This window comes from Cherax quadricarinatus, chromosome 83 (assembly GCF_038502225.1).
Source record: "Cherax quadricarinatus isolate ZL_2023a chromosome 83, ASM3850222v1, whole genome shotgun sequence".
Lineage (NCBI taxonomy): Eukaryota > Metazoa > Arthropoda > Malacostraca > Decapoda > Parastacidae > Cherax > Cherax quadricarinatus.
This window is the reverse complement of record NC_091374.1, coordinates 606719-621681: the sequence shown is the minus strand read 5'-3', so window position 1 is coordinate 621681 and position 14963 is coordinate 606719. Positions and strand designations below refer to the sequence as shown.

General features: G+C 42.7%; 1 protein-coding gene across 1 annotated transcript in view; it reads right to left on the bottom strand.

Moving 5' to 3' along the window:
• LOC138855150 (glycine receptor subunit alpha-4-like) overlaps positions 1 to 14963 on the bottom strand; it is a 168267-nt gene that overhangs the window by 34286 nt on the left and 119018 nt on the right. The window contains exon 6 of the mRNA XM_070102650.1: positions 1868 to 2059. Within this exon, the coding sequence (XP_069958751.1) occupies positions 1868 to 2059 (192 nt within the window). The remainder of the gene's footprint in view (positions 1 to 1867; positions 2060 to 14963) is intronic.

Here is a 14963-nt window from a genome sequence, read left to right as displayed (position 1 = left end):
TAATTATATCCCCCGGATGCTTCCCACAACAGAAGGAGTGCGCTACCAACCGAGCTACGGGACACATCTACCGACCAACCACTACCAGCTTGTTACATTTCAACCTCATCAACTACCCTTGTTAACGCTTTAATAATACACATTATTAGATCTACCCTGGCACACACTACACCAGTTATGTGAGGCGTCTTCAAGCACCTGACAACACTCTAGCTTCACCTACCTACCTACTGTAGTTCACCTAACTACCTTCCCTTCTATGTTGTTCTGTTCTCTGTACTGGAGTAAAAAAAAAGTTTCCAATTGCTGGAAAATCCAATTAAATGTCCTAAATGTAGCACCTGGAAGCTTATTCCAGTTATCGTCACGGTGGAGGTGTACTGGTGTACCGGTGTTCTTTATGTGTACTGGTGTACCGGTGTTCTTTGTGTACTGGTGTACCGGTGTTCTTTATGTGTACTGGTGTACCGGTGTTCTTTATGTGTACTGGTGTACCGGTGTTCTTTATGTGTACTGGTGTACCGGTGTTCTTTATGTGTACTGGTGTACCGGTGTTCTTTATGTGTACTGGTGTACCGGTGTTCTTTATGTGTACTGGTGTACCGGTGTTCTTTATATATACAGGTGTAAAAGTGTTCTCTTATGTACTCACTTAAATTTACCTAACTGTAGTTGCAGGGGTCGAGCCATAGCTCCTGGTCCCGCCTCTTCACTGGTTGCTACTAGGTTCACTTTCTCTCTGCTCCACGAGCTTTGCCATACTTCTTCTTAAAGCTATGTATGTATTATGTGTATCGATATACTTGTGTTCTCTTGTGTACCAGTGGTTAAAATTACTCGGGTTTGTATTAAACAGGCAGATGGACAGACAAACTTGTTTCTTACTGACTAAGTTTATACACAGACTTATAAGTACTTAACAAAGCGTTTATCAACTTACCAGAGTATTGTAACGTTACTATATCTCATGCAAATAGTTGTTATATATATGTGTGTGGTTGCAGACGTAGAGTTCTAGCTCCTGGCCCCACTGTCTTTAACGAATGTAAAAAACTGATTTTATCACAAAATATATAATGTATCTGGATTCAAAATATCGCAGTTATAACGAAGTGTAAATGTACTATATACACTATATACCGTTATATCGATATATTACATATATAATGTGATGTAAATATATAGCATATATTCTTAACAGATTTGTAGATAGTTGAATTTTTTTTTCTTTCCGTCAACTCCTAAATGATATTTGTAAACAAACATCGCCGCTTAAAAGAAGTCATGAAGCAGAAGAGAAAATATGAAAGAGATATGGAAGAAGGAAAACAAAATGCTTAGCTTAAGGAAAGAATAAAGAGGGTGAAAGCACGCGCGACTAATCTTCAGACTCAGCAGAGAATTCCCGAGAGCAGACACTTTACCTGCACCAGAAACTGAGCAGACACTGGCGTCTTACATGACGATCTAGAAGAAGAAAAATAAGAAGAAGTTGTAAAAGAAGAAGAAGAAGAAAATACCTGGGTAAATTATGGTATAAAACACCATCAAATGTGAAATACGAAACATGTGCAGAATTTTAATGAGCAAACATTTTGGTATCACTGACTTTTTGAGTTTTCTTCAAGACTGAAGAATATATAAGTGGCGGAACGTTTTCTTAGTAAAATGTGTTATTAGTGCACATGTGTAGTATTTCCCGTGAGATTATCTCTATGACATCTGAAAGAAGGAGAGAAAACTTTAACTAAAGCGAGACAAATAATATTGGAAAACATAATTCACTATTTTGGAGATTCCTAAGACAACTTCTGTGAGATTCAGAGCTTCACCTGCAGGAGATGTTAGGAGGACACTATGGTCTCACCTGAAGACTTGGAGGAGACGGTGAGGAGGGTGGTGACACCCAGGGTGGTTCTCCCAGGCACGGAGTCCACGTCCATCCAGAAGGAGACCCAGGAGATGACCACGATGAGGATGGTGGGCAGGTAACTTTGTACCAGGTGGAACCCAATGGCGCGACGCATGTGGAACTCAGCTACCAGACAGCTGTAGTTACCTGTGGACCAGACAGTACTAATTACCTGTAAATCAGAGTACAGTAGCTACCTGTGGGCCACACACACACACACACACGCAAACACATACACACACACACACACAGGTCTTGAAAAGTGCAACAAATTTCTCCCTATACGCTGGCTAAACTCAATCAACGGCCTGAGCTAACTAACCTTAACTGCTGAACCACCAAGGGAGCTCTCTCACACTATGTTCTACTCTCTCTCTCTCTCTGTGGATATATACACCTCTCGTAACATATAATCTTGTATAAGAAGGGTCTTAAAGATTCTACTGTACTAAGATTAATTCTTTAATTATACGTTGAATAAGTAACTAACTAAATAAGCTTAAACGAAAACAGCAACACTACTACTACTACTACTACTATTAATACTACTACTTATAATAACAATAATAATAATAATATTATTATTATTATTATTATTATTATTATTATAATTAGAGATGACTGGTGAAGTCATCTAGTTGTCATGTGGCAGGAATGCAATAAGGGTCATTGCAGGGAGAGACAGCAATAAAGGATCATTGTAAGGAAAGGCAGCAACAAAGGATCATTGCAATGGCAGCCATCTGAGTGAGAATATTCCTTCTAGTCTCGGATATTAATTCGGGGGCGGAAACCCAACGTGAATACCGTAATAATATCTTACATTATTATTATTATATTCAGGAAGAATCGCTTGTATCACAGGAACAAGGCTACAAGTCTTGAGTTGTATTACCTGGAGTTTACCTGGAGAGAGTTCCGGGGGTCAACGCCCCCGCGGCCCGGTCTGTGACCAGGCCTCCTTGAAGAACACAACAGTTATATTACCTTGAAGAACACAACAGTTGTATTACCTTGAAGAACACAACAGTTGTATTACCTTGAAGAACACAACAGATGTATTACCTTGAAGAACACAACACTACCAGCGAACAGTGTGTGTATGGCAGGATAATGTCACAATAATGGTTAGAATCATAACCATGATGATTTTTAAAGAGGTGAACCGGTAAGCCAGCGGAAGTCCTCAGTCAGATGACCAAAAACTCCAGCTGTGGGTCATTGTATGACTAAGACCCGCGTCAGGAAACACTTGTCCTGTTTCCTGACAAACATTATACCTACCCACCTATGGCAGGATCCAACACCAACATCACTGATGCTCTATTCTCTTCATGGATGCATCAAAGCATCGTTATAAAAGGCCTCCAACACCCCATAACAAGATTCAACTTCAATTAATAGAGACGAAGCAGCGCTTCCCTCACCTTAAATGTTTCACTTATATTTTAACACATTGTGCAAGAATTTTCTTCTGGACTTTTTTTTTTTTTTAATTTTTACCACCTGACTAGTCATGACATTCAGTCTGTAATTAAAGGTATTGCGCGTGGGAAGACATGGGACATTTAGCCATCAACTGACGTATGATTATACTGTTTTGCATCAATAAGCATAGAGTGATATCTATATATTTTGTCTTATGTCTACGCACTTCGTCTGATATCTACATACTTTGTCTGATGTCTATATGCAATGATTATCGACCTTCTTCACTCAATGATTCTGTGTGTTGACGACTACATTCTGAGTATGACATCTGTTTACAAGTAGTGAATAACTTCACACGTCTCCCTCGATGCCAAAGTGCTGGAAGGAAGATTTTGGAGCTGCCAGAGCTGCTGAACCCACACTGGAATGTTTGGAGACATCCTCATCGCCTTAATGAACTCTCCAAACTCAGACTGACACATTTCATTACCTCATGTATGACATTCATAATGTATGATAGAGTGACAGAGAAAACCCATCCTGTGTGATGGAACATGAGAGGGAGATCCATCCTGTGTGATGGAACATGAGAGGGAGATCCATCCTGTGTGATGGAACATGAGAGAGAGATCCATCCTGTGTGATGGAGCATGAGAGAGAGATCCATCCTGTGTGATGGAGCATGAGAGGGAGATCCATCCTGTGTGATGGAACATGAGAGAGAGATCCATCCTGTGTGATGGAACATGAGAGGGAGATCCATCCTGTGTGATGGAACATGAGAGGGAGATCCATCCTGTGTGATGGAACATGAGAGAGAGATCCATCCTGTGTGATGGAACATGAGAGAGAGATCGATCCTGTGTGGTGGAACATGAGAGAGAGATCCATCCTGTGTGATGGAGCATGAGAGAGAGATCCATCCTGTGTGATGGAACATGAGAGAGAGAGATCCATCCTGTGTGATGGATCATGAGAGTGAGATCCATCCTGTGTGATGGAACATGAGAGGGAGATCCAGCCTGTGTGATGGTACATGAGAGAGAGATCCATCCTGTGTGATGGAACATGAGAGGGAGATCCATCCTGTGTGATGGAACATGAGAGAGAGATCCATCCTGTGTGATGGAACATGATAGAGAGATCCATCCTTTGTGATGGAGCATGAGAGGGAGATCCATCCTGTGTGATGGAACATGAGAGAGAGATCCATCCTGTGTGATGGAGCATGAGAGGGAGATCCATCCTGTGTGATGGAACATGAGAGGGAGATCCATCCTGTGTGATGGAACATGAGAGAGAGATCCATCCTGTGTGATGGAGCATGAGAGAGAGATCCATCCTGTGTGATGGAACATGAGAGAGAGATCCATCCTGTGTGATGGAGCATGAGAGGGAGATCCATCCTGTGTGATGGAACATGAGAGAGAGATCCATCCTGTGTGATGGAGCATGAGAGAGAGATCCATCCTGTGTGATGGACCATGAGAGAGAGAGATCCATCCTGTGTGATGGAACATGAGAGGGAGATCCATCCTGTGTGATGGAACATGAGAGGGAGATCCATCCTGTGTGATGGTACATGAGAGAGAGATCCATCCTGTGTGATGGAACATGAGAGGGAGATCCATCCTGTGTGATGGAACATGAGAGGGAGATCCATCCTGTGTGATGGAACATGAGAGGGAGATCCATCCTGTGTGATGGAACATGAGAGGGAGATCCATCCTGTGTGATGGAACATGATAGGGAAACATAGCCCACTATTGCTCTCACACTGTAACTATCATACTGATTACGGCAGCAGCACACAGCGGGTGTTCCCACTATGTAACTATCACATACAACATAGCAGCAGCACACAGCGGGTGTTCCCACTATGTAACTATCACATACAACATAGCAGCAGCACACAGCAGGTGTTCCCACTATGTAACTATCACATACAACATAGCAGCAGCACACAGCGGGTGTTCACACTATGTAACTATCACATACAACATAGCAGCAGCACACAGCGGGTGTTCCCACTATGTAACTATCACATACAACATAGCAGCAGCACACAGCGGGTGTTCCCACTATGTAACTATCACATACAACATAGCAGCAGCACACAGCGGGTGTTCCCACTATGTAACTATCACATACAACATAGCAGCAGCACACAGCGGGTGTTCCCACTATGTAACTATCACATACAACATAGCAGCAGCACACAGCGGGTGTTCCCACTATGTAACTATCACCTACAACATAGCAGCAGCACACAGCAGGTGTTCCCACTATGTAACTATCACATACAACATAGCAGCAGCACACAGCGGGTGTTCCCACTATGTAACTATCACATACAACATAGCAGCAGCACACAGCGGGTGTTCCCACTATGTAACTATCACATACAACATAGCAGCAGCACACAGCGGGTGTTCCCACTATGTAACTATCACATACAACATAGCAGCAGCACACAGCGGGTGTTCCCACTATGTAACTATCACATACAACATAGCAGCAGCACACAGCGGGTGTTCCCACTATGTAACTATCACATACAACATAGCAGCAGCACACAGCGGGTGTTCCCACTATGTAACTATCACATACAACATAGCAGCAGCACACAGCAGGTGTTCCCACTATGTAACTATCACATACAACATAGCAGCAGCACACAGCGGGTGTTCCCACTATGTAACTATCACATACAACATAGCAGCAGCACACAGTAGGTGTTCCCAGTATGTAACTATCACATACAACATAGCAGCAGCACACAGCGGGTGTTCCGACTATGTAACTATCACATACAACATAGCAGCAGCACACAACAGGTGTTCCCACTATGTAACTATCACATACAACATAGCAGCAGCACACAACAGGTGTTCCCACTATGTAACTATCACATACAACATAGCAGCAGCACACAGCGGGTGTTCCCACTATGTAACTATCACATACAACATAGCAGCAGCACACAGCAGGTGTTCCCACTATGTAACTATCACATACACCATAGCAGCAGCACACAGCCGGTGTTCCCACTATGTAACTATCACATACAACATAGCAGAAGCACACAGCGGGTGTTCCCACTATGTAACTATCACATACAACATAGCAGCAGCACACAACAGGTGTTCCCACTATGTAACTATCACATACAACATAGCAGCAGCACACAGCGGGTGTTCCCACTATGTAACTATCACATACAACATAGCAGCAGCACACAGCAGGTGTTCCCACTATGTAACTATCACATACAACATAGCAGCAGCACACAGCGGGTGTTCCCACTATGTAACTATCCTATACAACATAGCAGCAGCACACAGCAGGTGTTCCCACTATGTAACTATCACATACAACATAGCAGCAGCACACAGCAGGTGTTCCCACTATGTAACTATCACATACAACATAGCAGCAGCACACAGCAGGTGTTCCCACTATGTAACTATCACATACAACATAGCAGCAGCACACAGCGGGTGTTCCCACTATGTAACTATCACATACAACATAGCAGCAGCACACAGCGGGTGTTCCCACTATGTAACTATCACATACAACATAGCAGCAGCACACAGCAGGTGTTCCCACTATGTAACTATCACATACAACATAGCAGCAGCACACAGCGGGTGTTCCCACTATGTAACTATCACATACAACATAGCAGCAGCACACAGCGGGTGTTCCCACTATGTAACTATCACATACAACATAGCAGCAGCACACAGCAGGTGTTCCCACTATGTAACTATCACATACAACATAGCAGTAGCACACAGCGGGTTTTGCCACTATGTAACTATCACATACAACATAGCAGCAGCACACATCAGGTGTTCCCACTATGTAACTATCATATACAACATAGCAGCAGCCCACAGCAGGTGTTCCCATTATGTAACAATCACATACAACATAGCAGCAGCACACAGCAGGTGTTCCCACTTTGTAACAATCACATACAACATAGCAGCAGCACACAGCAGGTGTTCCCACTATGTAACTATCACATACAACATAGCAGCAGCACACAGCAGGTGTTCCCACTATGTAACTATCATATACAACATAGCAGCAGCACACAGCAGGTGTTCCCACTATGTAACTATCACAAACAACATAGCAGCAGCACACAGCAGGTGTTCCCACTATGTAACAATCACATACAACATAGCAGCAGCACACAGCAGGTGTTCCCACTATATAACAATCACATACAACATAGCAGCAGCACACTATCACATACAACACAGCAGCAGCACACAGGAGGTGTTCCCACTATATAACAATCAGATACAACATAGCAGCAGCACACAGCGGGTGTTCCCACTATGTAACAATCACATACAACATAGCAGCAGCACACTATCACATACAACATAGCAGCAGCACACAGGAGGTGTTCCCACTATGTAACAATCACATACAACATAGCAGCAGCACACAGCGGGTGTTCCCACTATGTAACAATCACATACAACATAGCAGCAGCACACTATCACATACAACATAGCAGCAGCACACAGGAGGTGTTCCCACTATGTAACAATCACATACAACATAGCAGCAGCACACAGGAGGTGTTCCCACTATGTAACAATCACATACAATATAGCAGCAGCACACAGGAGGTGTTCCCACTATATAACAATCACATACAACATAGCAGCAGCACACTATCACATACAACATAGCAGCAGCACACAGGAGGTGTTCCCACTATATAACAATCACATACAACATAGCAGCAGCACACTATCACATACAACATAGCAGCAGCACACAGGAGGTGTTCCCACTATGTAACAATCACATACAATATAGCAGCAGCACACAGGAGGTGTTCCCACTATATAACAATCACATACAACATAGCAGCAGCACACTATCACATACAACATAGCAGCAGCACACAGGAGGTGTTCCCACTATATAACAATCACATACAACATAGCAGCAGCACACTATCACATACAACATAGCAGCAGCACACAGGAGGTGTTCCCACTATATAACAATCACATACAACATAGCAGCAGCACACTATCACATACAACATAGCAGCAGCACACAGGAGGTGTTCCCACTATGTAACAATCACATACAACATAGCAGCAGCACACTATCACATACAACATAGCAGCAGCACACAGGAGGTGTTCCCACTATATAACAATCACATACAACATAGCAGCAGCACACTATCACATACAACATAGCAGCAGCACACAGGAGGTGTTCCCACTATGTAACAATCACATACAACATAGCAGCAGCACACTATCACATACAACATAGCAGCAGCACACAGGAGGTGTTCCCACTATATAACAATCACATACAACATAGCAGCAGCACACTATCACATACAACATAGCAGCAGCACACAGGAGGTGTTCCCACTATGTAACAATCACATACAACATAGCAGCAGCACACAGCAGGTGTTCCCACTATATAACAATCACATACAACATAGCAGCAGCACACTATCACATACAACATAGCAGCAGCACACAGGAGGTGTTCCCACTATATAACAATCACATACAACATAGCAGCAGCACACTATCACATACAACATAGCAGCAGCACACAGGAGGTGTTCCCACTATATAACAATCACATACAACATAGCAGCAGCACACTATCACATACAACATAGCAGCAGCACACAGGAGGTGTTCCCACTATGTAACAATCACATACAACATAGCAGCAGCACACTATCACATACAACATAGCAGCAGCACACAGGAGGTGTTCCCACTATATAACAATCACATACAACATAGCAGCAGCACACTATCACATACAACATAGCAGCAGCACACAGGAGGTGTTCACACTATGTAACAATCACATACAACATAGCAGCAGCACACTATCACATACAACATAGCAGCAGCACACAGGAGGTGTTCCCACTATGTAACTATCACATACAACATAGCAGCAGCACACAGGAGGTGTTCCCACTATATAACAATCACATACAACATAGCAGCAGCACACTATCACATACAACATAGCAGCAGCACACAGGAGGTGTTCCCACTATGTAACAATCACATACAACATAGCAGCAGCACACTATCACATACAACATAGCAGCAGCACACAGCAGGTGTTCCCACTATGTAACAATCACATACAACATAGCAGCAGCACACAGCAGGTGTTCCCACTATGTAACAATCACATACAACATAGCAGCAGCACACAGGAGGTGTTCCCACTATGTAACAATCACATACAACATAGCAGCAGCACACTATCACATACAACATAGCAGCAGCACACAGCAGGTGTTCCCACTATATAACAATCAGATACAACATAGCAGCAGCACACAGCGGGTGTTCCCACTATGTAACAATCACATACAACATAGCAGCAGCACACAGCAGGTGTTCCCACTATATAACAATCACATACAACATAGCAGCAGCACACAGCGGGTGTTCCCACTATGTAACAATCACATACAACATAGCAGCAGCACACAGCAGGTGTTCCCACTATATAACAATCACATACAACATAGCAGCAGCACACAGCGGGTGTTCCCACTATGTAACAATCACATACAACATAGCAGCAGCACACAGCAGGTGTTCCCACTATGTAACAATCACATACAACATAGCAGCAGCACACTATCACATACAACATAGCAGCAGCACACAGCAGGTGTTCCCACTATATAACAATCAGATACAACATAGCAGCAGCACACAGCGGGTGTTCCCACTATGTAACAATCACATACAACATAGCAGCAGCACACAGCAGGTGTTCCCACTATATAACAATCACATACAACATAGCAGCAGCACACAGCGGGTGTTCCCACTATGTAACAATCACATACAACATAGCAGCAGCACACAGCAGGTGTTCCCACTATATAACAATCACATACAACATAGCAGCAGCACACAGCGGGTGTTCCCACTATGTAACAATCACATACAACATAGCAGCAGCACACAGCAGGTGTTCCCACTATATAACAATCACATACAACATAGCAGCAGCACACAGCGGGTGTTCCCACTATGTAACAATCACATACAACATAGCAGCAGCACACAGCAGGTGTTCCCACTATGTAACAATCACATACAACATAGCAGCAGCACACTATCACATACAACATAGCAGCAGCACACAGCAGGTGTTCCCACTATATAACAATCAGATACAACATAGCAGCAGCACACAGCGGGTGTTCCCACTATGTAACAATCACATACAACATAGCAGCAGCACACAGCAGGTGTTCCCACTATATAACAATCACATACAACATAGCAGCAGCACACAGCGGGTGTTCCCACTATGTAACAATCACATACAACATAGCAGCAGCACACAGCAGGTGTTCCCACTATATAACAATCACATACAACATAGCAGCAGCACACAGCGGGTGTTCCCACTATGTAACAATCACATACAACATAGCAGCAGCACACAGCAGGTGTTCCCACTATATAACAATCACATACAACATAGCAGCAGCACACAGCAGGTGTTCCCACTATATAACAATCACATACAACATAGCAGCAGCACACAGCGGGTGTTCCCACTATGTAACAATCACATACAACATAGCAGCAGCACACAGCAGGTGTTCCCACTATATAACAATCACATACAACATAGCAGCAGCACACAGCGGGTGTTCCCACTATGTAACAATCACATACAACATAGCAGCAGCACACAGCAGGTGTTCCCACTATGTAACAATCACATACAACATAGCAGCAGCACACTATCACATACAACATAGCAGCAGCACACAGCAGGTGTTCCCACTATATAACAATCAGATACAACATAGCAGCAGCACACAGCGGGTGTTCCCACTATGTAACAATCACATACAACATAGCAGCAGCACACAGCAGGTGTTCCCACTATATAACAATCACATACAACATAGCAGCAGCACACAGCGGGTGTTCCCACTATGTAACAATCACATACAACATAGCAGCAGCACACAGCAGGTGTTCCCACTATATAACAATCACATACAACATAGCAGCAGCACACAGCGGGTGTTCCCACTATGTAACAATCACATACAACATAGCAGCAGCACACAGCAGGTGTTCCCACTATATAACAATCACATACAACATAGCAGCAGCACACAGCGGGTGTTCCCACTATATAACAATCACATACAACATAGCAGCAGCACACAGCGGGTGTCCATGTGCTGGTCCTAGGCTAAACTACATCAAGTCTTAAATATTGAAAGCTTCATTACCATACTAAACACTAAGACTTTTTTTAAGACTATCTTAAATATTCATGAGACGGGTTAAGTAAATATTTTAAGGTTAAGATAATATTCCCAGCAGTAGAGATAGAATATTTCCTCCTGTGTCTCACTGCTGAGGAAGAGCCCGAAATCCTAGGAACTGGAGCTACCCAAATCCCCCCTTCCTCGGATCAAAGGCGATTATCAACTATTTCTCAAGTGTTGCACCGCCCGCTAAGATCATAGCGTTAAGATAAGATAAGATTTCGTTGGGATTTTTAACCCCGGAGGGTTATCCACCCAGGATAACCCAAGAAAGTCAGTGCGTCATCGAGGACTGTCTAACTTATTTCCATTGTGGTCCTTAATCTTGTCCCCCAGGATGCCACCCACACCAGTCGACTAACACCCAGGTACCTATTTGCTGCTAGGTGAACAGGACAACAGGTGTAAGGAAACGTGTCGAAATGTTTCCACCCGCCGGGAATCGAACCCGGGCCCTCCGTGTGTGGAGCGGGAGCTTTAGCCACCAGACCACCCGTTCCCCCATGAATAAATAAATAAATAAATAAATAAATAAACGAATAAATAAATAATAATAATAATAATGATAATAATAATTATTAATAATAATGGTAAGCTCGTTCCTCTTACGTGCAGGTTATTTTTGAATTGTTAGTCACAGTATTGTTCAAGTCACGGTATTGTTACAATCACGGTATTGTTACAATCACGGTATTGTTACAATCACGGTATTATTACAGTCACGGTATTGTTACAATGACAGTATTGTTATAGTCACGGTATTGTTACAATCACGGTATTGTTACAATCACGGTATTGTTACAATCACGGTATTATTACAGTCACGGTATTGTTACAATGACAGTATTGTTCAAGTCACGGTATTGTTACAATCACGGTATTGTTACAATCACGGTATTGTTACAATCACGGTATTATTACAGTCACGGTATTGTTACAATGACAGTATTGTTATAGTCACGGTATTGTTACAATCACGGTATTGTTACAATCACGGTATTGTTACAATCACGGTATTATTACAGTCACGGTATTGTTACAATGACAGTATTGTTATAGTCACGGTATTGTTACAATCACGGTATTGTTACAATCACGGTATTGTTACAATCACGGTATTATTACAGTCACGGTATTGTTACAATGACAGTATTGTTATAGTCACGGTATTGTTACAATCACGGTATTGTTACAATCACGGTATTGTTACAATCACGGTATTATTACAGTCACGGTATTGTTACAATGACAGTATTGTTATAGTCACGGTATTGTTACAATCACGGTATTGTTACAATCACGGTATTGTTACAATCACGGTATTATTACAGTCACGGTATTGTTACAATGACAGTATTGTTATAGTCACGGTATTGTTACAATCACGGTATTATTACAGTCATGGTATTGTTACAATCACGGTATTGTTACAGTCACGGTAATGTTCCAGTCACGGTATTGTTACAGTCACAGTATTGTTACAATCACGGTATTGTGACAGTCACGGTAATGTTCCAGTCACGGTATTCTTACAGTCACGGTATTGTTACAGTCACGGTAATGTTCCAGTCACGATATTCTTAGTCACGGTATTGTTACAGCCACGGTAATGTTCCAGTCACGGTATTCTTAGTCACGGTATTGTTACAGTCACGGTAATGTTCCAGTCACTGTATTCTTACAGTCACGGTATTGTTACAGTCACGGTAATGTTCCAGTCACGGTATTCTTACAGTCACGGTATTGTTACAGTCACGGTATTGTTACAGTCACGGTAATGTTCCAGTCACGGTATTCTTACAGTCACGGTATTGTTACAGTCACGGTATTGTTAGTCACGGTATTGTTACAGTCACGGTATTGTTACAGTCACAGTAATGTTCCAGTCACGGTATTGTTACAGTCACGGTATTGTTACAGTCACGGTACTGTTACAGTCACGGTACTGTTACAGTCACGGTATTGTTACAGCCACGGTATTGTTAGTCACGGTATAGTAACTTCTTCAGAGGAGATTGTTACCGTCATTCCTGAGCCTAGTCCACCTTCCTCCAGTCTCATATTAATAACACTGCAAATATCGCGAGAAAGCGATACAAAATGCAAAACAACCACGGGGGGAGTTGAATGCTAGCTCTAGGCCTTTCGTCTTGCAATCAACAAATCATCAAGAGCTTACAGTGTTGCAGAAAAGAGGAGGAGGTCCAAGCAAATATGATCACAGTAAGCGCCCTTGCAAGAGCCCTTCCTGTGATCAAGTTTGCTTGGCCATCCTCCTCTTTCCTGTAAGACTGCAAGCTCCTGATGATGTGTTGATTGCAAGACGAAAGGCCTAGAGCTATCATTTAACTCTCCCGGTGGTTGTTTTGCATAACAATAAAAAGCTTTTAAAAAGAAAAAAATGAACACAAATCTCGTCTTCTTTGACAAACAAATGCCTATATAACCTCCCATAACTTATGTGTTATTCTGAGGGCAATTATCAAGACCAGTTTGCAAACTGGACCAGTAATTAGTGGTTTAAATCCGGTTTAATGAACGGATTTTGCAGACGCATTGTTCGCCTGTGAATCCGGATACACCACTGTTATTGTTCAAGAACCCGAAGATTATTCTTAATCTGAAGGGAAAACGCTAAACCCACAGAGAGGAGACAGTAACTGGGGAATAAAAGGGAGGATTATGAGGTTTGATTCTGAGAGGTAGGAGGCTCCAAGTCCTTTGATCAAGACCGTTTGAGGAGAAACCCGATCATAGGCTCACCAGAGCACTAAGAAGCTAAGGGAAAGTAGCACAGGTTCTGTAATAATGTTGGTAGAATTACCGACAATATGTAAAATAAAAGGACACAAGTGCAACTAATGTGACATTTTATTGTGGCAACGTTTCGGCTTGACAAAGCTCCTGGAGAGCGAAACGGTGCCACAATAAAATGTCACATTAGTTGCACTTGTGTCCTTTTACTTAGCACAGGTTCTGCTGGACAGGCAAAGGTACTATGGGATACCAGGCAAAAGTGAGGTAGCAACACTAACAAATGTGTTATAGACGTAACCACAGTATGTGAAGGTACACTAGGAAAAATACACTAGGAAAAGTGTACTAGGAAAGATACACTAGGAAAAGTGCACTAGGAAAAGTGCACTAGGAAAGGTACACTAGGAAAAGTGCACTAGGAAAGGTACACTAGGAAAATTGCACTAGGAAAAGTGCACTAGGAAAAGTGCACTAGGAAAATTGCACTAGGAAAAGTGCACTAGGAAAAGT